General features: G+C 27.0%; 1 protein-coding gene across 1 annotated transcript in view; it reads left to right on the top strand.

The window, feature by feature from the left end:
* The first annotated feature begins 2,447 nt into the window (after positions 1–2,447).
* The window catches only part of LOC119676460 (progestin and adipoQ receptor family member 3-like), a 25,495-nt gene continuing 941 nt past the window's right edge, over positions 2,448–27,001 (top strand). The window contains exons 1-5 of the mRNA XM_038087699.1: positions 2,448–2,560; positions 19,466–19,633; positions 24,705–24,809; positions 26,455–26,739; positions 26,805–26,993. Of these exons, the coding sequence (XP_037943627.1) occupies positions 2,462–2,560; positions 19,466–19,633; positions 24,705–24,809; positions 26,455–26,739; positions 26,805–26,993 (846 nt within the window). The 5' untranslated portion in view covers positions 2,448–2,461. The remainder of the gene's footprint in view (positions 2,561–19,465; positions 19,634–24,704; positions 24,810–26,454; positions 26,740–26,804; positions 26,994–27,001) is intronic.

Consider the following 27,001-nt stretch of genomic DNA (forward strand, 5'->3'; position numbering starts at 1 on the left):
TAAAATTTGCGCGCTGTATATTTTTCGATATTTTAAGTTTATGTAGTTTGGCAGCACTGTCCTTAATTACTATGCCAAAAATGAGCGCGATCTGTCAGACAGTTCGTTTACGGCATCTGTTGAAACCAGTTCACCTCAGTAGTGCGTTGCGAAATGTCTTCGACGGTCGTACGACCGTCCTGAAAGGCTTTGTACCACTCATAAACTTGAGTTTTCGATAAAACTGATTTCCCATAAGCCTTTTGTAGCATTCGCAACGATTCTGCACACGAAATTTCGTTCGAAACACAAAATTTGATGCAAACTCTTTGTTCAATATTTTTTTCCATTGTTTTTTCGCAACGCACTACTGAGGGGAACTGTGGTTTCAACAGCTGCCGTAAACGAACTGTCTGACAGATCGCGCTCATTTTTGGCATAGTAATTGTCCTTAATTGCTGCCAAACTACATAAACTTAAAATATCGAAAAATATACAGCGCGCGAATTTTAAATGAGAATTTCCGAAAACTTTTCGGTCTTAATGTATATTCAAATTTAGAAAAATATTGCTTGCACGAGTCACTGTATATTATATTAATGTAATACTACATATTATGTTGAAGAATGATATTTTGATCATACTTCAAATGTAAATGGACTATAATTAAATCTATTGTTTCTATTGTAATTAGTTTCAAGTAACACAATATCTAAATAATTAAGGTTTTTGTCTAAAGGCGCTAGAAACTATAAACTTAAGTTGAGATACCTATTGTTAAAAAAACAAATCCTAACTATAAAATAAATATATTATTATATGTTCTTTGGGGGTCTCCAGTTTAGCTCATGATACCACTGTTGGAGTACTGCGAATAATGTAATAAAGGACTTTTAATATTTGAAGACGAATGTCTTTAAAGCTGACACTTTTCCTATAAGTGTAATTGATGTAGATTTGATAAAATAGATATTACAAAAATATGCTCAGAAGAATTTTATAAAATAATCGAAGAGGTTTGTAAAGCCCTTTAAGAGGAACTATTATTATTATTATTGTTAGGGGATGTGGCACTGTGACCGTGGGGTCTATTGTCTATTGTCTTTAAGCCCTGTTGCGTCAATAAAAAGTAGTATAGAACCTACTTCACAGAGTTTTATTGCCTCTTCAGTAAGAATATACATTCCCAGGAGCATATTTCATATGTGCATTAGTGTAGGGCATTCTAACAGTACATGTATGGCTGACTCCTCATTCTCTTCACAGAATCTACAGTTTACATCCGTAAGTATACCCGGTTTTGTAAGAGGAACTATGGTTTTAGTAAATTAGTTTTACTGCACTAGATTATGTGATCATAATTGATGATTGTCAGATTTCATTTTATAATCAATGTCGATTAAGTAGGATTAGCAGTGGTGTAGTTATCAACTGATTGAACTTACTACATTAAGATATATATAATAAACAAAAAAGTCAAAAAACTTTTAACGGGGGTTTCCCCAGAAGTCTTGAAAATCCTCAAAACTACAATGAAACAATCTCCTATTTAGTTTTGAATGAAATATCTTAAAAGGGAATGTATATATAAAATTAATAATTAAATAAATAAAAAGTATCTTTACATTATTTTAAAACCAGTCTTCGAAAAAATATGCACATTTTGTAATATCCAAAAGTTTTTAAATAAAAATGTTAACATTAAAGTTTAAAAGAAAATTGTGGCAAAATTATATTAAAACATTTTTTTGAAAAAAAAAAAAAACAATTTTTTGAAAAAAGTATCTCTATTTCTTCTAAGAAAGCTTTTCCAACTGCGAGAGTTTGTTTAGCGATCAGATAAACACTCAAAAAGCTCAGAGAAGAGCAGAGAAAGGCAACTCATTGTTAACCAAAAAATGCGAGTTGCTGCAATCGGCAAACTTGTGAAAAAATGCCTACTTGGCAAGCGTTGCTCAATATTGTCTTTGTGTGCTTTGTGAGCAAGTGCAAGTATCTTACAGATACAAATATAAAAGATACTTTTGTAGCAGATTGTTAGCTTTAAATGCTTCGATTGCAAATTTTTATCAAACTGAAGCTCAGTTACGATTTAGTTTTCATGTGCAACGGTTGATCTTGCAATTCAAACAGATTTCTATCAAAAAAGCGTTTTTTGTGTTTTTAAATAAAAATTGAAATAAATTTAAAAAATAAAAGAAAAATTCATTGATGTGATATTATTTAGATTGTATTTAATTTTTTGACATACCGTGATAATTGTAATGCCAGTAATTAAATAAAATTCTGCTATTAATTTAAACAAAATAAATTTATAACAATTTAGTAACAAACAAAAAAATTTATTATATTAAAATAAAAATTAAAAGTCATAAAAATTGTATTAAGAAAATTTTCAATTTAAAAATCGGAATTGAAAAAAACTATAAAATCTTTTTTAATTTTCTTATATCAAATGTTATAACTTTAATTTATATTAAATATGGAATTTGCAACAATTACAACAACAACAACTACAACAACAGAATTGGAAAAACATTCCACAGATGACATTAAGACAAATTGCGTTAAAAGGAAATTGGTAAAGTTTAGTCTTTCATTATTAAATAAAAAGATTAATAATAATAAAATATAATTTTATTTATTTCATTATTTATTAATTTATTAAATTTTAAAAAGTAAATAATTTAAAAATTATTTGTTGTTTATTAATTTAATAAATTATTTAATTAATCGACTATTTAAAAAATAAAAAATATTAAAAAAAAAATAAATACCTGGAAAAAGATATAAAAAATGTTTTTTTTTATTTTATTTTAAAAATAAAAAAATTAAAAAAAATAATTTGAAACACAGTTGAATTATTTTTAAAATAAAAACTATATAATAATTAATTTCGTTAAAGATGTAAAAAAGCATATAATTTTTTTTGTTGTGTTTCTTTGTTAGTAATATTTGTTTTGAATATATAAATGAACTTATATTTGTATATATAAGAAAAATATTTAGAAAAAGTTTAGAAATAAATTTGGATTTTATGTAAAAATAACCGAATATTTTTGAAAAATGAAGATTAAATTTAAAGCTCAAAATTCCTAAAACTAGCAAGTTAGAACTACAAATCACATATCAGCTGAATTATAAATTTCACAATAGATAATAATATATTCAACAATTTTTTTTATTTTTTTTTTCTTTATTATTGGGAGTAAGTGGAAAACTGGCCATCGCCGGAATGGTGTGTCAGATTCCTACTATGTAGTATACAAACTAAAACACCCCCTGTTCTCCTTCAGGATTTTTCCAACGGGAACGCTTCCGTATTACTTCCCTTATATATGCAGCATATTTAGTAAATATTAATTATTGTTTACTAGAGCGTCAAAGTCCTTTGTTACCATTACTTTCTATACCCTTATGTTATTTTGTTATATATAATGTTATAAAAAAAAATATTTACTAGTTTACTAGTTATATACCATAATCACACGTCATAAAAAGTGTTGATTCCGATTTTGCACATTGAGTTTGAATAAAGGTTTCTTTTCAGTTATGTTTTTGAAACCCTTTTTTCTTAGTTAAAAGAAAGCTAGGTTTCATAATGTAACTGATGACATAATGGGGCAGTACATGGTCTAAGTATGTTAAAGTGGACTAACATTTATATGTCTATATTACCTAACTTAAGCTAGACCCATAAATCTGTTCTTTTATAAATATTGAAAATGCACTCTACTTCTACACCGATTTTTTTTCTTATACTAAATCCTATTGTCATAAAGAGGTAGTACATAGTCTAAATCTTCTAAAATTGGTGAATATTTATATGTTCGTTTCACTTAACTTTGTCTGGACCTATAAATTTCTTCATTAAATATTGAAAATAAACTCTTCTACATCGATTTTTTTTTACTTGTCCATATAATTTAACTTTAGCTAGACCTATAAATTTTTTCCTGTATGTATATAATTTTTCAATAAGATATTTCGTGAAGTGGACATCTAATAAAAGCTCATGTTTCGCATTCTCTATACTTGTACATTTATTGTAATTGTATATATTGTATTATATAGTATATATAATATATATACATATAGTATATGTAATGCAATTATTGTTTGGTTTAGATGCCAAGTTACATGCCATCAAAAATTAAGTCTACAATCAAAATGGTTATGCAATTAACAATGATTGTTGAAAAATAAGCTTTAACACGTCTCTAATAGAAAAATTTTTTTTACTCAAACAAATTTTTTAATAGTTTGAATACTTAAAAGATGGTATTATGTATCTATAGATATTATTTTTCATAAATTTTGTTATGGTGTAAACCACTGTATATTAAAAGATACTACCTCATAATGATCAATTCTTCCCCCGGTTATGGTTTAATATATACAGCTAAAATTTTTGTCGTCTACATTAGTTAGCCTACTAATAAATATAGTCGGAGATATAGGTCAGAGAGGGAAGAGCAATATCTTGCTTATCAACTTTATCCTTACTAAGCACTTACCAGAACTTGTCGAATGTCTACCTGAGATCGCAACTGCAAGTATTCATGAATTATTCTATCTTTTTATAATGACACAGTATTTTCTTTATCAAGAAAGTCTCTTAAAAAAAAATTGTTGCTGTAAAACTAATACTGAAGTGTATAGGTTTAGAGTAGGGTTATCTCTATACAAAAATTCTCCACAATCAAAATTAGTGATTTTAAACTATTACATTGATTTAGATTCCGGTTTAGATTAGGTATATCTTTACATATAAATTGTTTCTAATCAGCTAAAGCGCATTAACCCCTTTCTGTGATACCGCAAGTAGGCTACTTCTTGGTGCCAAGGGCTACAACTGAACTTTAGCATTACATATCAGTTAATCCACAGAAAGTATATAGAAATTTTAGTATTTAATTTGATCGCAATCAATTGAAAAAATTAATAAAATAATTTTATATGTTACTATAAAATATTAACTGAAAAAATGAAATGGAAATGACACATATATTTATATATACGTATACGTATATATTCTTACATATATACAGTCTTGAAATTATAAAAATTATAAAAAATAAGTGACCAAATATAATTAATTTGATTTATTTTGTTGTCGCTAAGATTTTGAACTATCTAATTGGCGATTAATCTATGCATTCTTTTCTAATTATTCTGTTATTATTTATATGTTATATATGTTTATATATTATATGTTAGTATTTATTAATTATTCTATATATCAATTTCAGATAATACTTTTTGTTTTTGCTATACAATTAATATCGCTTAAGGGATGGATAGTATTATATACCATTCGATCTATACTGGATCTTCCAGCGATTTACAATATCTCAATGTTTATGTACATATTTCAGTAGCGTACCGATTTATAGCTATTAAATCGGTCTTAAACTTAAACGAATATAGTTCATATTATTGTTTTTTCAATAATTATCATCCTATAAATTTTAAAATAATTATTTTCTATATGGAATCAACTACATCTACTATTAGGTTTCATTGTTTCTAATTTTAAGGTCCAAAAATCTGAATCTATTCGTATAATTGTTGATTTTACAAACGTATTTCATCATAGACTTTTTGTCTAGACTTATATAGAATATATTCATAAACGTATACTTACAACCTCTTTTCAAACACAACAACCTTAGCGTGAAAAACAGAAAACTGATCTATAGCCAGATAATTAGACCAGCATTACTTTATGGGTGTGTCGCGAATAGTAAAGCTGTCGACTCTACTATACAAAAGCTACAAGTCACTCAAAGTCAGGCTCTCCGTAGGCTCTTCAAAGTGCCTTGGTACATCCGCACAAAAGACATGCTAAGAGACCTTAGAATAGACCCGATCAAAAAATACATAAAGGACAGAGCTCTGAAGTTATATGCGAAAATTGACAGGCTTTCCTTCTTACCACTATCTCCGCACGGGGAGGTACGCAGATTTTAGATCAATCACTAAGTAATCATGAAGCTTATAGGCAATACATAAATTAGTCAATGAGATGGGTGGGACCCTGTAGTACCCCCAGCTATCAAAGAGTAAAAGTGCCCAATTGCGCTGACTCGAAAAAGGATCAACATAAATACATACTTATGCAGCTATGGCTAATCTGGCTAAGCAACCGTCATTAATTATTTTCATGTGCACATCTCGCTGTGTACTGTGTAATTATTATTAACTGTAAAAAGTTCAGTTATTATAGATCTTGAAAAATTTCTTGAAATAACAAAACTTTTTTTTAGATTTTTTTTGCTGAACTTTTTTAGATAGTATTTTCTAATAGTAATAATATTATTAATATGACACTTGAAAAACATTATCGTTTTCTAATTATAAAACTATAAGTAAGAAAGTTAATTAAAATAAGAAATTACTATAATGCATTAATTAATTAAGGAATGTCAATAGATTTATAAAAACAAAAAAAAATTAATTAACTTCCGGCCTATAAAAACCTAATTACTATTTGTACAAAGGTACATAAAACACATTTGTACAACTTTTTTTAACTAATTTAATATGTGTATATATTTAGAGTTGTAGTCGGAATGGTGTGTGTACATGCTTATCTAGTATATGGAATAAAATACCCCCTCTTCGGATAGACTTCTTCCTCACCGAAACCGTTTTCGTATTACTTCGAGGAGGATCTCTTTTATGTTGGCATTTCAAGCCAAACTCTTTTGATTTTAGATCTGCTTTCAGCCCTCTACTTGGACGGATGAACAACAAACATATGGACAAGAGTAACATTAAGTTATGGTAAAGAACATTAATTTGGGCCGTGTGAGTAAAGTTATCATATGCAATATCATATATTGTATGATTTCGCTTGTTCAGTATGTCATTTATAAACAGTGATATAACAATTATATGGCAGGAAGTAATTTTCCTTATTGCGACAAGTATTAATGATCCATTTCTATCAGAATTATGTGATAGTTCTCATTTTTCTAGCCTTTCTAGCTAATTAAGAGATAGAAATAGATAGATTGGTTTTTCTTGAATAGAGTGGCTAGAGTATATATATTCTTAAAAAAATGTTCCGCATCTTTACCGTTTTATAAATATTATGTATAATTAAACATGCCCTCAAATAATGTGTATAAATGTCACGTTTCTTTAATATCTATTTTTTCACTTCTATACTTTTAATTATAGAGGAATGAATATCACATCAAATACATAGTGAATTAATCGTATAATTATTTATACCTATATGCATTATTTAATTATTGCAATGATTTCCGCTATCTGTAATTAAAAGTGAAACATTAGTTTGTAATTGTTTTTTAGATTATTTTTTCAGATTCATTAATTAAAGTAACTGTTATTGAGTTATATGAAATATGTTTTCCAATATATGGGTAGCAGTTTTATGCTTCTTTTCGGATAGCAACTATAATAATTACCAAATGGTAAATATCAGTAGGAGATCGTCTTGTAGGAATCAATTTCTTAAGCCTATTTTTTATTTATCAAAACAGTATATTTTTGAAAAGGGGATATTTCGATTTCTGGGAGTCACATTATGACAACGGGTTTTTGGTACAATTTAGTATTCTAAGTAATATGAGAATATCCATCTAATACGCTATATACCAACGTAGACACTGCGCTATATCCCAGTACGCATATTACCTTTTGTATGTTGTATCGAGATATCGTGTTTCAAATTTGCAAACTTTTTACATTTATTATTCTAACAAAAATTCTAAAAAAAATTAGACACGCTATCGAAAAGTTATATGATAACTATTATATGTAATTATATAAGTTAGATTAATTACATAAACGACGATTAGGTACCGTGCAAACTACCGGTGAAAACGATAAATGCCGGAATGCAGTCGTTTAAATAATAAAAAGGTATGCAACTGAATATAGGTTGGTTAGTTAGTTTTACTAATTTATTCACTTAAATTCATTTTTTGTGATACCCTAAAAATAAAATAATGCAATTTTACTAGAATATATCAAAGAAAAATGTATGGTACAAAAGATTGTGGTAGACTAGAAACATGTTCAGGGACGCCTACATATTAGCCGTGGGCCGCATGTAGCCCGTGGACGTGCTTTGGAGAGCCCTTATCTAATATACAGTCAAATTTCCATAATTTCAACTTCTATAACTCGAATTTCCTATAACTCGAATCAAACAAAGTGCAACAGGGTTTAGAGAGCAAATTGCATACAATTACAAAAAATTTCTTTAACTCAAAGTCTCTATAAGTCGAATTTTTTTTTTGCAAAATATTACTTTGATTTATGGAAGCTTGACCTTCTCATATAATCGTTCAAGCGGTAAAATGGCGACACTGAACGTTTTTCGCCGTTTTTGTGCTTTAACAAGAGATATACGATCTAGATAGGCATATTATCGATTGAAAACTGCTGCTGGCTTTGTCAAAAAAAAAATCTTATTTATTTCCGATCTCTTTAGTATATAGTTTGCAAATGTTAAATATATATAATGGAATTAAGATAATAATATGTTGTATATAACTGATCATACATTAATTCTGGAATAGACCATCTGTAATAATATATACTTTACAATATTTTGTATTATAGTCTATTATATACAGACTTTATGCTATCCGTGGTTGCAGTTCCCCGACCATCCATGCATACATTTGTCTTGACATTAAGTTTCTCTATTGAAAGGTTAGGTTAGGCTATGCTGGTAGGTCAAAGAAGCCACGCGTAGACCATTAATATCCATCGCGATACCAGATCAGTGTCTGATTTTTAGCGACAGTATGCATCACTCAGGAACCGCGTGTTATTAGCGAATCGTTTTAAGAGTTCAACAGCAACCTCAGGTATAATTTGTGTTTCCATTATTTTTTTATTTTACAAACATAGCTTATAATTACTTTATATAAGCTTTAATTTGTTTATACAATATAATTTACGCGACTTTGAGCAATTTAAGTTTCAAACCGATAGATATTTACTTTATCTATTAATAAATTCTGTTATATCTTACATCTCAAGTAGTACAAATAACCTACTAATGCTAGAAGAATTCATGAGAATATCACACATCACTTTGAGTGATTTTAACAAAACGTTTTTTTAAATGTGATCACATTTTGTTAAATAAATAAAATTTAAGAATTTGATGTCATAGATATGTTTCATAACACAGTTTAGAATCGCATTGTAGATGTAAGTGATTTGAGAAACTCAAACAGAAACCGTATAACAGCCGTAAAAAATGTTTGACTTCCAACAAAAAATATTGAAAATATTATAAGATTTTAAATCTAAGATAATTAATGTATCTAATTGATTAACTTTTTAGTACATTATTAATTATTACAATAATTATTATTTTAATTAAATAATAAACACATAATTATAATAAATAATTGTAATAAATAATTAAATTAATTTGAAACCAATTATAATTAAAATAATTAACAACCGACCGAATTCCAATATATGCCCGATAAATTTTTTTCTGTTCCGGTTTACTTATATGAAGAATATATCGCATATATACATAAAGACTTTTATTTAGCAGAACAGCACTGAGGATGGTAAAGGTTATTTAAAGGAGCGCATTGAATGTCCCTCTGTTTTAAAACACATTTTCTGTTTTAATTTAAATAAATATTTTGTAATTAAATAGAAACTAGATAGTCACCTATTCCATTTTTTATGAATTAAACTATATTGATTAAACTATATTATTAAACTATATAGTAATATACACTTCACTGGTAGCATCTAGAATGCCAGTTGTTCGATTATGGATTTGTGTGCGGTCAATTAAGTTTGGAGTGCTTTACAACACTGGAAATATGTGCAGCTATTTATTTTATTATTAATACATATATAATATATACATATATCTAATATATATATTTTATACGTGTATCTAAAATAAGAAAAAATTTATTTTCACAATCCTACATTGTCAGTACTCTATAAAAAAATTGTTTTCTTACCGCAGCTTACCGTAGCTACTTTTTGAGTTCTGGTTAATTTTTATATAAACTATATTTAAAAAGTAATTTTTTGACTAAATAAAATATAAATATAATATTAGTGAATTTTGTTATTTAATTTATAAGACCTTTAAACAATGTTCTCACTCTATATCTAGTTAAAAGACTTGATCTATCTTCTTTTACAAAATGATCGTTGGTCTTTTAGATCGTCAGGCTGACACACAGATAGATTGATAAAAACAATCAATTGCTTTCATCTAGTTATCAGGAATATAACAAAGTAGGTTTATAAATGTAATCAATGATAAAATATAAAATATTACTGACAATTGAACCCACGGCAGGCGATTTTAGTTCGACAAATAATGATGTCATAAGAATATCTCTGAATAATCTCTGTATTGTAGATTAGGTAACTCATTTGTTGCTTAAATAAGCGGTTTAGGTATCATTAATGCATACATTGGAGACATCAAATAGTCATTTCAAGAATAACATGATCGCTTTATACAGAAGTTTCGAACAATAGTAAATTGTAACAACAAAAATTTTATTTAGTTTTAATTAATTGGCTGTGTATGTTTAGTTGTGTCTAGTATTGCTGTAGTATTGCTAATGATATTTACTCATCATCATTGGTCTTGGAATTATTTCTTATATTTAATTATGGTATATATTTAAAAATATTATAATATTTTTGTTTTCCCACATTTATTTATATTGTTTTTTTACAACAAAAATTATTAAAAAATTATTTATTTTATATATGAAATCTAAAAATTTATTATTAATTTTATAAATTATCAGACTCTGAGGTGACCCATAAATATTTTGTAAATCAGATTATCATTGAATGCATGTAGTAAGAATAATTTAAATATTATATAGCTTATACTAACTCCAGTCATTTCTGTACAGTATTACAGAAACTTAATGATGTAAGGTTCTAATAATTACTGAAGACATAACAATTGTTTACATACATATATTAAATTAATAAAGTTAATAAAAATTTTTTATTAAATAACATGTAATATGTTATGTCCCATGAAAAAATGCAATTATAAGATCACTTAACGTCGAAGTTTTGTTTTTGCATTAAAAAATAGTCATTAAAAAATTATACAAAGAAAAATAACAGAAAATTACAAAATTGCATTAAAATTTGTTGTTTTTTTCAAGTGTAAAATGCATTAAATTTTGTTTATTTACATTGCAAATTTGAATTCATTTACGCATCGAATTATCATGAGTGGATAAATTTGTTGACGTTCTCATCATAAACACGCAATTAGAATAACGATACCACAATACTATAATACTAACGATACTATAGTTAACGATTTCATAGTACCAATATATACGAGTATCATTTCAAAGTATCTACAGTTTCTAATTCACAGCGCTCAGATACATATACGAGTGTATATCAACAGTTTAATGCCTGTTTCGTCATATACAAAACAAGATACATATATACATACACAACACATATAGATTGTTTATATCTTACAAGTGTACTATAAAGCACTATAAATTAATTGTTGTTGTTCATATAATTGCCACAAAATTTCATAATGAAACGTTTAAAAACCAGTCATGCTGATTTAGTTTGGGGGCTCGTTCTTTACTGTTACTATCTACGTATATTATAACAATTGTTTACTATAATATAATATATGGGTTTCGGAGCTGTCAAAAATAGAAAGCTTGTAGAGTAGAAAAACAATAACATATAAATTATATAAATACATAAACATATAAATATAAATATAAATGCTAATAAATATTATATATTATTTTTATGATTATGTTGTGGTAGAGCTCACACTACGACCTACAGATCTATTGCACTTCCTTAATGAAATCAGAGTTATTTTCTGAGTTCAATTTACTTAATAATTTGTAGTTACAACAACAATTTTTTTAATTAATCGAGTTTTTGGTTAGCCATACAGCTGTTTCAATTATTTGTCGTCTAATGGGCACTGACTCTGAGATTCAAATTTGCGAGTTCAATCCTTGGTACTTTTAGTTTCATAAAATTATTTGTGAATATTTAAATATAAGAAATAATTTCAAGATCATGGATAATGAATATTTCGTAATACTCAAAACAGCTGTATGGTCAGCCGAAAAATTTAATTAATTAAAAATAAAAATTACAATTAAAAATTAAAAATAAAATTTAATTTTTAAAATTAAAAAAGATTTTGTTGTTGCAATTCATTACTGTTTGATAAAAACCTCTCTATTGAAAACAATAATTTATATTAAGAATTTAAATTCATGAAAATGGACGTTAAAAATCAATTTAAAATATATAGCAGTGTATACTGCTTTAGGCTGAAACCCGGTAACTGGTTGTTATGGCCAAATAAGTAAGTAAGTAAGTAAGTAAGTAAGTAAGTAAGTAAGTAAGTAAGTAAGTAAGTAAGTAAGTAAATTAGTAAGTAAGTAATTAAGTAATTAAGTAAGTAAGTAAGTAAGTAAGTAAGTAAGTAAGTAAGTAAGTAAGTAAGTAAGTTAGTAAGTAAGTAAGTAAGTAAGTAATACATAGCAATTTCTTAATATTATAATTAATTACTTCTTTTTAAGTTAGATGTGCAGTATATTTATTTCAATAACTTAGATAAATTTTGGTTTGCCAATGGAACTAGTGTCCACAATAAATGAAATGTGCTCTCATATGTTTATAACTTTATAATAAACCATTATTAGACTTTCTCCAGATATAGTGTAACAAATCTCAAACGTCGCTATACATTATTGTCCTTTCCCAAATTACAGAAGCTATTTGTATATCTTCTATATTAAGTCACCCTATAATATCAAAAACCTTATACTGGTCCACATGAGAGTTTGTAATTTTAGCTGTCAATTATTGTTGCTTTCAATACAAAATGAAAATTTTTGACAGCTAAAATTACAAATAAAACTCTTCTCTGAACCCAATATTAGGTTAAAAATGATATGATTTAACAAAATATTTCAAATTACATATATATTACACTAATTTTCTAATAATACAATTAATTTTTAATGCATTAGTTCTTAGAAATGAAACCTGATATAAAACTGTTATCACATAATAAAAATCACTATTTTCATATTAAATTTTAAGTGTAAAAGTATATATAATGTGTATCTATATAATATATACAGAATTATTTATGATATATATCTATATATATAGAGATATGTCATCGTTCTTTGACAATTTCTCAGAATATTTTATAAAACTATTTAGTTTTTTTTATTCTTGACAATTAAGAGACACTGCGTCTGCTAAAGAGCACTGCGTCTTTATAATCTATTGAGTCATGATTTCTTTGAAATGTACAACTGTTGTGATTTACTCTCTTGGCACATATGTTTTTGTATTTTTATTAAACCATATATTTTGCACATGGATGAGAATAACGATTTTATTCTCTCTCTAATTAAAAGTATATCCATGCAGTATGCTTATTATATTAATGTATAATATCAATGTATACTGATTTATAGTATGTATGACTTTGAAATTTCAAAATTCCAATAAACATTTATTTTATACAAAGCTAGACAGATATCTACAATATATTTAGGAAATATATTTGCTGTGCTGTGTAAATAGCCAATAACTGTAGACTTATTACATATGTTTGAGTTTGCTTGGTGTACGTAATAATTTGTTGATATTGGATTCTTGTTGGATTCTTAATTGATACCAGGACTCAATGGTGTAAAATAAGATAGGGCTTTCAAATAAGATAACCTACTATAATAGACAGACTTATTATAGTTCTTTCTTCATAGTTGGCCATTACAGATGTGCGTCATCCGTGGCCGCCTCGAGTAGATTCCTCCAGCCAGCCCGATCAGTTGCTTGCTGTTGCTAGTTGGACTTATTAAACTTATTATATCATAAAACGTTCAATAAAATCCATCCGCTAAATGGAAAACTAAAGTTAAATTTATGTTCTATTCCAGTATATATGTAACTCTGCTTATATATATTTCAGCTTATTTACTATCTGAAGAAAGTTTTAAATACCTAGTTTGTCTACAAAAATTAAATAATATATAACATTGTTACATTTTATAAATTTTGATTATTAACCCTCTATATATATCTATCATTAATTGTCTAAACTAATGTAAAATAATGCTTATATAATAAGAAATCTCTATTTGAACTCATTATATTGTGACTACAACTGAGTGTACCTAAAATCTTGAGATATATCTTGCTGTGATATATTGGAAAATAGGTGATGGATCATACTCTGATATCAGTAAAGCCTTAGAAGTTTTAGTTGTTTTTATCGATAGCACTATACGTCAATAAACCAAAAAACATGATTAAATCAAACGTTGATTTTTTTACTATTAATTAAAAAATAAAAACAAATATCATTTTATATTTTATCTTATTTTTAATACTTAGTTTTAAAAAGCTTATTATATTTTTAGAAAAACATAACGAAAAAATAAGAAAATCTATTTGTTTATAATTTTAATTAAAAAGAATGAATTTTAATTAAAAAGAATGAATTTGAAGAAAAAGTTTTTTTTTTATTTAAAAATAGTTTTCATATAAACTATTTTTCTTTTTAATCAGCTATGATTTATTGTTTAAACTCAAATTATGGTTTTATTTGAAGAACTAATTGTACAGGTCTTTGACAGAATTAATTTCAAAATTGGTATTAAAAATGAGTAAATAAAAATAATTTTTTTTATTAATTGTTAATAATTTTAGAAACAAACTTCTAATCAATTTTTTTTAAATTTAATTATTAATTAATAACAAAACGTTTTTCAATTAAAAGTCTTTAATAATGGAAAAGAATCATATTTTTAATATTATTGCAAACTATATTTTAATATATAAAAAGCATACTACTCATATTAAAATATAATTAGCACTAATCTAATGCAAAATATAATATATATATATATATATATATAGCAGATATAAATTCATTCTATCTAAAATATATATATACATATATATACGAGTATATAGTAATTAACTATAAAACGTGATTATTTTTTACTATATACTATTATTAATATATAGTTAGCGTAACTATAATCTATTATATCTTAAAAAATTAATTATTTGATATTAATATACAACATATATTTATTTATTCTTTGTAGCCTAAGAATAAATTATATATGGTAATTAACTATAAAACGTGATTCTTTTTTATTTAATATTATTGATATATAGTTAGCATAGCTATAATCGAATTTATCTTAAAAAATTAATTAGAAGAAATAATATATTTAATATTAATATACATTTAACTAACTAATTAACTATAAAACGTGATTATTTTTTATTTAATATTATTGACATATAGTTAGCATAGCTATAATCGAATTTATCCTATGAAATTAATTAGAAGAAATTATATATTTTATATTGATATGCACTATATATTTATTTATTCTTTGTTTTCTAAAAATAAATAAAAATTAGATTTTTATTTTTAACAATAATAAGTTAAGTAGAAAATAAATAATTTAAAAATATGATTTTGGATCAAGTAAAATTTTTGTTCAGATTATAACGTTAATTCGAATATCGCTAAATATCCAAAATTATCGATAACCGAAACAGCTGTATGGGAAGCTAAAAATTCACTTAATTCAAAATTAATTTTTGAAATCAGAATTTCGTCACTATGATATTGTTTTATATAAAATAGGATTCTTTTCGAAAACTGTTTAGTATCCGAAATCATCGATATTCGAAACAGGGAAGCAAAAAAAAAACCCTAAATGGGAAAATAAATGTTCGAAACCATTTTTCGTCACTTCTTCGCTCTTTTGTTTGAAAGAGAATTCTTTTTGGATACTGTCAAGATCACCGGTTTTCACTATGGGATTTCGTAGTGCTCTTTTATTTTAAATATTATTCTTTTCATAGGTAATAAATGTTTTAATTATAAAATCTAAAAACAAAAAAATTTGTACAACAAATAATTAATTTGTGGCAATATTATCAAAATCAAATGAAAATAAATTAATGCAAATATTTAATATAAAATTAGAAGTAGAAATATGTATCTGTACTCAGGCAAGTCTTGTACCATAATTATTATTATTATTTTCTTTTTTTTTTCAATCGAATTGTTTTTATTCAACTATATATTATTTTAATATTTATGCAGGAATTGATGTATAAAAATAGAAATAAAATAGACATTATATGTACAGAAACCACAGATATACTACATATTTTAAAAAGGCATGTACATAAAGTTGAATTGCGCCAAATATTGTTTATAAATGCATCATTTTAAATAAATAAATTTTATTGTTAAATAATTTTTTTAAAAACATTATACAAAGTAGTCAATCTTTTTTGTTAATCAACTTTTGTGAATCATCTAGGTATATATATTCAGTATTTATTAGAAATATGACCGTGGCTCGTCAATTTCACTTCAAATAAATTTATTTTTTGAGTATAGTTTATATATCATCACTTCATTATATCATGAAAATCATTTATATGTTCTCTAAGCAAATAAGTTTTTTTCTTAGATTGAATGTATATGGTGTGAAAAAGGTGTTCATATTAATAAAAATTACAATTTTAGTTACAAATTCTTACAAAAAAATGAGAAAAATACCGTCCGGATTTTACAATCTCCACAGTCTACCAAAAAATAATGTCAAGATAGACCCCATTGTGACCACATATAATTTTATGACCTTTTCTCAATCAAGCCTAAGACTATCGATACTTTATAATGCTCAAGCAAGAAAAACTATCTTAATCATTATATAAATAATCATTAAAAATTGATGACAACTTTTCAAACTCCCAAAATATTCAAAATTTCTTTGTATGCCAGTATTATTAATACTCATTGAGAAATTCCTATTCCCACTATTACCAAGAGCATGAAGATTAAAACGATTAAGTAGTTCCACAAAATATATATGGTCTCAAACAATTCTTAAGCTTCGCTTAGAAGAATTTAAACGAGATAGAGGATAGATAGAGGATTTGCAAATATTCGTACTGTCATAATTAATAAAAAAAAAATATTGGGATTCATAATGTCTCATATAATGTAGCATAAAGAAGTCACACCCAACGAAAGAAGTAAATAAGCCAATTATTATGAATTTCATCAATTTATAGCATCTGTATGTTGTGTCATATATGTCGTACCTTGTGTCCTACTCGGATGCAGTAACATTTCTGTATCTTGTATCTTTATTTAGGTACAATCCTTTTGTATCCATTTTTTTAGTTAAGTAGGTACAAACGAATACTGAATTATTTGAAAGAAATAGTGACGTAGGCACCTACTCTAATAAAAATGATCGGTTTTATAGGGATGAGATGAGACCTCAAAATACATGCTTATGAGTTTTCCATAGCTTAATCGAAAGTAGTATCCAGATAGGTGGATAGATATATCATATCGAATGAATATGAATATAATAATATTCTGCAATGTTGAATTCTGCCGAGATGATTTCATCATCTCTGATTCGATTTAAATTTCATCTCTGAAATTTTTTTTTATGTCCCCTTTTTTTCCTGAAGATTTAAAATCCGGTGTTTAGAAGAAATTGTTTAAATATTCTATATATTTTGAGAATTTGCATTTCAGATCAATTTTGAAATGGCCATAGGTAAGACTCTGTAAATGATACGGAGTTATTTTTTTTTGCATTGAAAAGATAATAAAATAATAATAAATTGAGTTTTCAGATTTGAAAATAATAAAAATAATATTATTTATATTGATGCTCAATTTTAAATTTTTTAATTTTAGTTTTAATGTTTAACATGCTATAGGCCTAAGTGGATCCCTTGGAATCGTCGGTATAACCTAGTCTACCTAATTTCTAACGTGTTTAATTTTTAAACATGTAACTTTACATATTACTTATTCGCAATTCATTTCATATAAATATGTCACAAAAATATTAAGTTTTTATTTTTGGTTCGAATTTATTAATTAAATTTAATTAAAATATATTTTTTTTTGTTCCGGCTCTCACTCCTGATCCGAATTGGAATGTCTTTAGATTGCTCTTCGTTTTAGATTAGTTTGCGTCCAAATCTTTCTTCTTTCCCCTTAGCACATTTCCGATGAATTCTGTGATTTTGTTCCATCATTTTTGTTCTATCATTTTTTCTACGGTATTTTCGACTGTAAAGTGACCTCTATATTCTGTAAATAGTGTTCTTTCTCCATGCCATCTTTCGCAATTGAAGAAAGTATGCTCAGCATTGTTTTCGACGGATCCGCAATGTATACAACTGGGGTACTCTGCTTTTTGCATTCTGTATAGATATTTTCGAAAATATTTATGACCAGATAGGAACTCTGTGACATAATAGTCAATCTCGACGAAATTTCTTTCAGTCCACGACTTTACCATACATTTGAAATTAGCTTTGCCGTGCATCTTCCTCTTAAATCAGAGTTCCATCGTTGTTACCAGATTATAATTAATTCAAATATATTAAAAATTAATACTTTAATAATATATATGTATATATATATGTATATAACACATATAAATAAAAACTTTAATTGAAATATATTAAAAATTAATACTTTAATAATATATATGTTATATACATATAAATAAAAACTTAATATAAATAATTAATGCATATTAATATCAATTTTTTAACTTAAGTTTGAATTTGTCATTTTTACTCTCATTATCATATATATAAACTGTTACTTAATTTACAATTATTACTGCCATATTTCTTTGTGGCTAACGCCATAATTTTGAATTTCTATGCATTTCTAAAGCTTAAGCTTACACAGTTTACAGCTGACAATAACAAAAACAAACACAAAACCAAAATGCACAATAACCAAAATAGACAACAAATATGTACAACAACAATGCGCAACGTCATTACTTGGCGCGAAAGCATTTTTGCGGTTATAAAATAATTTGTAAACAAATAAAAATAGAAAAAAGAAAAACAACGAAACACATAACTTAATAACAGCATTTAACAAAAACAAAAAAAAAACAAAAAACGAGAACATTGTTTTTGTTATTGTCTTACATGCTTTTTTTCGTTTAGATTCATTGCAGAATTGTGAATTGTAAAATGTAAACAACATGAAAACAATTAATAAAAACTGTTTACATGTTTTCTATTGGCAAACAATTCAAAAGAGGAAACAACAACAATAAACAAATAAAAGCAAATAAAATTGCACTAAAAAAAAGAATAAAGAAACTATAAAAATAAAAAACTAAATATAATATGCGGAACTTTTGAGACCGCGTGACCTTTTCGAAATGAAAGAAAAGCAACAGACGGCAAAGAATCTTTGCGCCATGTTAATTAATTAATTAATGATTAATTTTGCTTAACTTAATTTGTCATATTTTGCATAATTCGAAAAATAAATTTATTTAAATTAATTTCCGAATTATTTGATATAATGTTTTATTTTTTATTTTATTTAATTTTTTATACAATTTCTTCCTTTTAGTGCGATGGCCAAAGAACTGCTTTGGATGCACATCAATTTCCGGAAAACGAAGAAGCCAATATTTTGGGTCATGGTACACTTCTAGCAACTGCCGTCGACGGAAATAAGTTTGGCCGTGACTTGGACGAGAAGCTAAACAAATATAAGCTATTGCTGAATTTTGAAGATGTAAGTTTAAGAATTTTAAAATTTGCTTTATCTATATGTATTCATCGTACATACCTATACAATACATTATATAAAAACTTTTATGTATTTATATGAATACATATGTATCTATAAATAAAATGGCATATTATAATGGTATATATAATAACAAACATTTTGTTATTTTTTATTCATATCCTATAGACTCCTTAACTACTAATCTGACATGTATCGAACAAGATATTTATGCTACATAATCCTTATATAAAGTGATCTAATATAGGTCATACTATTCTTATTAATAGTCAATATCTTAGGTGGTCACCGATCAAAAAAATTATTAAAACACAATTTTCTCTTAAACTATCAAACTGTTTTATCAAACAGATCAATTTAAGATCTAAATACTAATCTGATGTGTATATTAAGATATTTATTCCACACAATCCCTATATAAAGAGATTTAATGTAGGCGATACCCTTACTTATAGTCAATATTTTGGATGGTTCCCTATTAAAAAAAAATTATTAAAATCCAATTTTCTCTTAAAGTATCAAACTATCTCAACAAACAGATCAATTTATAATCTAAATACTAATCTGATGTGTATGATAAGATATTTATGCTACACAATCCCTATATAAAGAGATTCAATATAGGCGATACCCTTACTTATAGTCAATATTTTGGATGGTTCCCTATTAAAAAAATTATTAAAACCCAATTTTCTCTTAAAGTATCAAACTATCTTAACAAACATATCAATTTATGATCTAAATACTAATCTGATGTGTATAATAAGATATTTATGCCACACAATCCCTATATAAAGAGATACAATATAGGCGATACCCTTACTTATAGTCAATATTTTGGATGGTTCCCTATTAAAAAAAAATATTAAAATCCAATTTTCTCTTAAATTATCAAACTATCTTAACAAACAGTTCAATTCAAAATCTATTTATACTAAATCACTTAATTTTCCCATGACGGGACCCAATATAGATTATAATCTTTTTATATAGGGCTAATATTTAGGGTGGTGATCATACAAAAAAATGTTAAAATTTAAAATTCACCTAAATTTTCTGCTAAATAAACCTGGATGATATTTATGTTACTTTATTTTTATAAAAAGGATCCGAATAGAGACTATACAATTCTTATTAAGAGTGGTCCCTATGAAAAAAAATTTTTACTGTTAAATTTTCTTCTAAATTTTATGCTGAATTGACAAATAATACTTATATTACGTATTATAATCCGAATAGAGACTATAATATTCTTTTAACGACTTAAATTTTACGATTTAAATTTTAACGACTTTAGTTACATTTCAATTTTCTCCTGAATTTTCTGCTGAATTGACCTAAATGTTATTTATATTATGTAATTTTAATATAAAGGGTCCGATAATAGACCATCAACTTTTGAACCATTTTCAAACTTGGTACATGTAATAAACTCTAAGCGATGTTTCAGATGACATAATGTTAAAATTCTTACCATTAGGTTTCTTTTATAAAATGACGGTAAGTCGGAGACAGATTTATTGATTACAAATCAAATTGTAGTTTTATATATACTGGTGAAAATGCCAACTAGTTAATTTGTTGCAATGCAAGTCAGCAGATAACTTTCCACCAATCTCATCTAGCGATTTTAAGCAGTTTTAATATCACAGTCTTCTCAAGAAATGTTAAAATATAAAAAGACAAAAGCGATATACATCTCGTCGAGTTTAGATAATGTAATAGATCTTTCTTACCGATATACAGTATGATAAGCTGTGAAAAAAAGTTCTTTCTTAAAAATCTATTTCGTCTGGAGGTCAGAGACAGGTAAACTCTGTAAGTTTTCTATAAATTTTGAAATGAGTATTAAAAGAAAAGCGTAGTTTCTCTGCCTGAATTCCTTTACATTAACTAAGAGAACTAGAGTAAGCCTTGAAGTATTCGGACAGTTCCTATTTAATTAACTTTTTTAATATACGTATTTAAGATATTTCAACCTTAAAAATTATTCCTTAAAGTAGAAGTGTCAACATTCATTAGCAAATGGAATTGTGTAATGGAATTAGATTATCTGTCAAAAGACCGATGCCAAACGTTACCGAACCAACAATTCTGAATGGAGTGTTGTAGAGATATGGTGTTCTTATATTGCACATTGTTATTATTAATTTCTGTTATGAACCAATTTAAAAGATGTCTAAGGTATATTATTGTTTTATAAAACTTAAAATTAAATTGTCAAGAATTATAAATTTTAGAGTAAAATTATATATTTTTTGTAAGACGTAATCCCCCTAGTCATCTATTTTATTTATTTATTACAAAATGCGTTACTTAACAATCAACTTTAGCAGATAAGAATCATAACTGTAAAATGAAATAAAACTAACTTTTCAGTTAATTAAATTTTATTTTATTAAAAAGTTATACCAAACTCTACCTGATGAGAATTGTAATTGTAATCATGGGAGAGAGATTAGAGCAAGAGCCTTAATACCTAGCAGACTAGATTCATTCAAGCCAAAAAGCATGATTGTAAAGCAAAGATATTAAATATTAGTGAAGGGGGATAAAGCGATAAAGATAAAGGGATATGTATTGGAGGGGATTTGTAATTTTGGCTGAGTCCAGAAGGACCGGGTTGGAAAAGTGCTTGCGTTTGTAATTGGTGCAATCGCGAATAAGCTTTCGCTCGAAAAATTGTAACTGTAAAATTACTTTTTAAAAATAAATATTTAAGACCTTCTATTGACATTATATTATTAACTTTATATAGTATACTATGCTTCTGCGTTTTTGAAGAAACACGTTTCCCAATGTTAAGTACAATAAGAGTATTGTGGGAGTAGAAGCTATGCAAAGGGTTTGTATCCACGATCTGCACAACATTCCAACCGACGCCATCTAGCATTAAGTCGTATATAACACATTGATTACACAAACGATGTGTAATAAGAAGTAGATCAGCAAAATGGTCACCTGGTGGTTTTTATGAAAAAATTTGTAGTTTCAAGGTTCGATATCCTGAAAACTAAGCTAAGAACTGTTCTAAATAGTCATAATTACTCGAATTTGTTGTCAAATAAGTGTGCTTGGGAAACATGAATCATTTTTTTTGAGTACAACTTTGACTGTTTCATTTAATCTTTCAGATTTAATCTTGATCCGTCAAAATTTGTGGCCCAATCGTATATTTTTAGAGTAATCTAAAGTTTTTGTGGTATTGTTGGTAGGCATTTGTATTTCCCATATAAGTCACACCTTCAAATCATAGTTTATCGGTCAAATCATATAAAACAGCTGTTACTTTCAGTGTAATCTTTCCACTCTGCCAAAATATCTAGAGTGTTATAAATTAATCTCAAGTGTTATACATTTTGTCTCAGATTTAACAATCGAAAATAAAAATTAAACTAAAAGTGGATATATATAGATTTCATAATATATGTGTGTGAAAAAAGTTCTTTCGACGAAAAGGTAAGAAAAATCTTTTCCTCCGCGCATTTCATTTCATTTCTTTGCGTGCGCAGCATTTGGTGATCGGATTGAACTTGTGTTATTTGTGATTTTTTTTTCATTTACAAGGGTTGCCCTTGTAATAGTAAGAAAAATGCGTAAAAATTTATTTGCTATTATTTTAACACTGGCCAATATTCGTTTTGATATTATGTATTTATTTTCAAAGGTGATAATTAGGTATTTCGCAAATAATTACAAGGCACTATTAAATATTTTTTGTATTCATAAAAGCATTACTTTGTTACTTGACACCTTTCTGTATTGGCGGCTTTGAAACAAATTTGATCATTTGTAAATTCCAAATATCTTCAATTGAACCTTCGAAATTAATTGACGGCTTACTTACCTTCCCACCTCGCATAATACACAATAGACGTCGTCACACGTATTTGGCCGAAAGTGTCGTTGACATTTTACAAATCATATTTAAAAATTTTTTTTTTCTATTTTATAATAAAATATTAGGTTTATTTTTGCCATTTTATGTTGTAACTGAAGATACGCCAAAAAACGCAAAACAAAACAACAACAAAAATAAAAATAAAAACTAAATCAAGGTTAAAATGTGTTATAGCCACGCTATGTGCACTGGCCAAATGTAAATAAGAAGAAGCAAAAGAGAGAAAAAAATAAAATCAAAGAGCCAAAAAAAAAATATCTATTTTGAATCGTAGAGGTTTCGACCTTTTGGCGGGCAATTGGCCAAGTAATTTTTATTTGTAATCTCAAAGTTAAGTTCAGTAATTGATTTTGCGCAAAATAATGCCAAAAATAAATGACCAAATAATTATGCGTATATAAATTTTTCGTCTTATTATTAATATACAATCCAGTCACATTCTCTGTAACTGCCCAGCCTTGATCTGGGCCAGGAGAAGTCACTAGATCGAGAACTACTATCCCCTACTGACATTAAAAGGTCCTCAATGGGTCACATTCTGGCTTTAATTTGGAAGGCGAAACGTCCTTTATTCGGTTAGGGTCTGTTGCAGCACAAAAGATCAACCATTGTCACAGTACTCCGCTCCGTTGGGAGCTGGTATCCCGTTTTATTCCTATTTCTATTAACATCCAAAAGAAGAGTATTAAGAAGAGTATTGAGCTTATATCCCTAATGAGTTCCAAAACAGTATTTAAAACTAAATGCTCTTGCAAATGAAATCATTTTTCCACAGTATATACTTTCCAATAGGACGGGATTAGGGCCATGTAATGCAAGCGATTCAACGATCATCGATCACCATATTTGTTGATGTAAGTTAAATATAAGTTGACTATATATAAGTTAATATAATAAGTTATATTAGTTAAAAAGTTAAAATGCAACAACCACAATTGTTCGCCCACATTACATGGCTTTAATAGTCCTATTGGAAAGATTATATTGATCGCCTGGGCAATATGGCACTTACAGTGCTGAATGATCCAATTTGTTAATACTTCGTTCTATCTGTGGAAAATTAATTAATTAATTTTTTTAATATTATAATTAAATTTTTAATTTATAATTTAATATTTAATTTTTATAAAATTTTCCTTTGTTTTTATTTTTCAGGCTCCTGACCATTTGAAATTCAATCCTTACATTCGCCAAGGTTACCGCACATTCCTCTCAACAAAATTGTGCTTACAGAGCATGTTTTGGTGGACAAATGAAACGGTTAGTGAGATATCAATCTGAGTATAAAACTATATGACTCTTAATTATATAAAGCAAATGTGATTTCTTCTTCTTTGGTAATCATTTTTACTCTCTGAGTTTTTAGTTTCGCGTTAAAGCTCTTAAGATCTAGTAATTGTAATTCAAGTCCCAATACTCAGTTAAGTTAAACTTAAGTCGTTAACTTTAGTGGCCTAATTTATGCCTAAGTCAGTATTGAGATGTAAATTATGACTTTGAAATTGGGCTGTAAAATATATTTTAAACTGGTATCAACATCCATGAAAAAACATGGATTAAAATTATTTTTACTCTTATAAAATCATCATCAATATTAATTGTAGTAAAAAGTATCCTTTCAAAGCAATGTGTAAACACTTTAAAATTAGTTTCAAATTTTGGGACGTCAGTTCCATATTTTTAGAATTGAAACTGGAATACTTGACACAATGGAAGAAATAATAGGTGAAAAAAGTAATATTATGGGACTCCACAGAACTCAATGTAGAGATTCAAAAAGCATTCAGTCTTTCAGATTCACCAACCAGATTGATTTGACCATGATTGCCGTGATTGGAAAGGAAAAAGGGCGATATTGGATATTTTAAGATTTAGGAAAGAAGGAAAGAAGCAAACAGATTATAATGAACAAAAAACAAAAGAATAATATAAGTAAAAGTTACAAACGATAGACAAATAACAAAAAAGAAACAACACAAAAGCTGTCTATAGTAAACTGAGAACTGTCAGTAACGAAGATAATGATATGCAGAAGAAAAAAATGGTAATGACAGCATTGAACCCAAGTGCTAGAAAGATTGAGAGAATACTTTGCCATAATACTAAACTTCTGTAACTCAAATGAAGTAGTAGAGTACAATTGACTCCTACCTTTAAAGATCCTAGTCGAGACAACATGAAAAAGATGATTAAGAAACTTAAGATAGAGTGCCGGAGAGAGTAATATGATAGAAGAATTGAACAATTCTGAAAATTATGTTTTGCAAGCATTTTGGAGAAACCCGAAAAGTGTTTTCCATGCTTAATCTATGACAACAAGTCGCAGAGGTCGACTGAACAAGAGATGATAATATTTACGATGAGTAGACATATTCGTTATTCGTTTGTTTGCATTTTGTTCTCTCCCTTTAACTTTTGCTCACGAAGTCTTCGAATTATTTCACTGCGAATAGAAACCGCAAATCCGGATATTCGAAGACTTCGAATTTACAAAAAATCCGGATTTATTTCCGACTTCGAAAACTACTATTCGATTAATAGGATTCTTCAAATTATTCGTAAAACCGAATACGAGTAGCACTAGATGATATCAGTGAAACGAATCAAAAAAAAGCAAACCGCCAAGGAGGTCGATGTGCATACTGGGCTGTAGTGTTTAAAAAGAAGGATTCTATGTTTTTAGCCAGAGAGAATTTAAATCTTATTAAAGGTTTTTCGCCAAAAAATATGCAATTTAATTTTAAGTTTTAAATTGGCTACATACTGTTTAGATTATTACCTGAGAAGGAGAATGAAGAGAGCAGAAGTATATACTATTGAAATATTTTTTTAGAAAATAATTTTCCAATTAAAATTGTATACAAATAATATATTTATTATAATTATTTTTTCTTTCCTATTACAGATAAACATCTGGAGCCATTTGTGTGGCTGTCTATTGTTTATTGGATTGACCATTTTTGATTTTCAATTTCTAAGACTTCATGCGGATATCAGTGATCAAGTTTTGGTGGTGTGTTTACTAGTCTGTTTCTGTTTATGTATGCTATTATCGTCCATATATCATATATTCTCATGTAAATCGGAAGAACATTATGATTTCTTTTTATCGGTGGATTTTCTTGGCATATCTTTATCATTGGTGGCAATTTATATAAGTGGCATGTATTACGCTTTTTGGTGCTTTAATGTAAGTTCTAATGCGAAACATACTTAATACAGATTTACAGATTTATACTATATATATCTTTATAGAAATTAAGAATAATTTACTCTGTGATTTCCATGGGTATGTTTGTGGCAGCAATGGTGGCACAGATACCCAAATTGAATGTCTCACTGAATGCAAAGATTGTGCTTTTATTAGCTTGGTCATGTTATGGTATAATACCGATGACCCATTGGAGTGTTGTTATGGGTGGCATGCAAAATGAATTAGTACAAGTAAGTCG

This window comes from Teleopsis dalmanni, chromosome 2, assembly GCF_002237135.1.
Source record: "Teleopsis dalmanni isolate 2A chromosome 2, ASM223713v2, whole genome shotgun sequence".
NCBI lineage: Eukaryota > Metazoa > Arthropoda > Insecta > Diptera > Diopsidae > Teleopsis > Teleopsis dalmanni.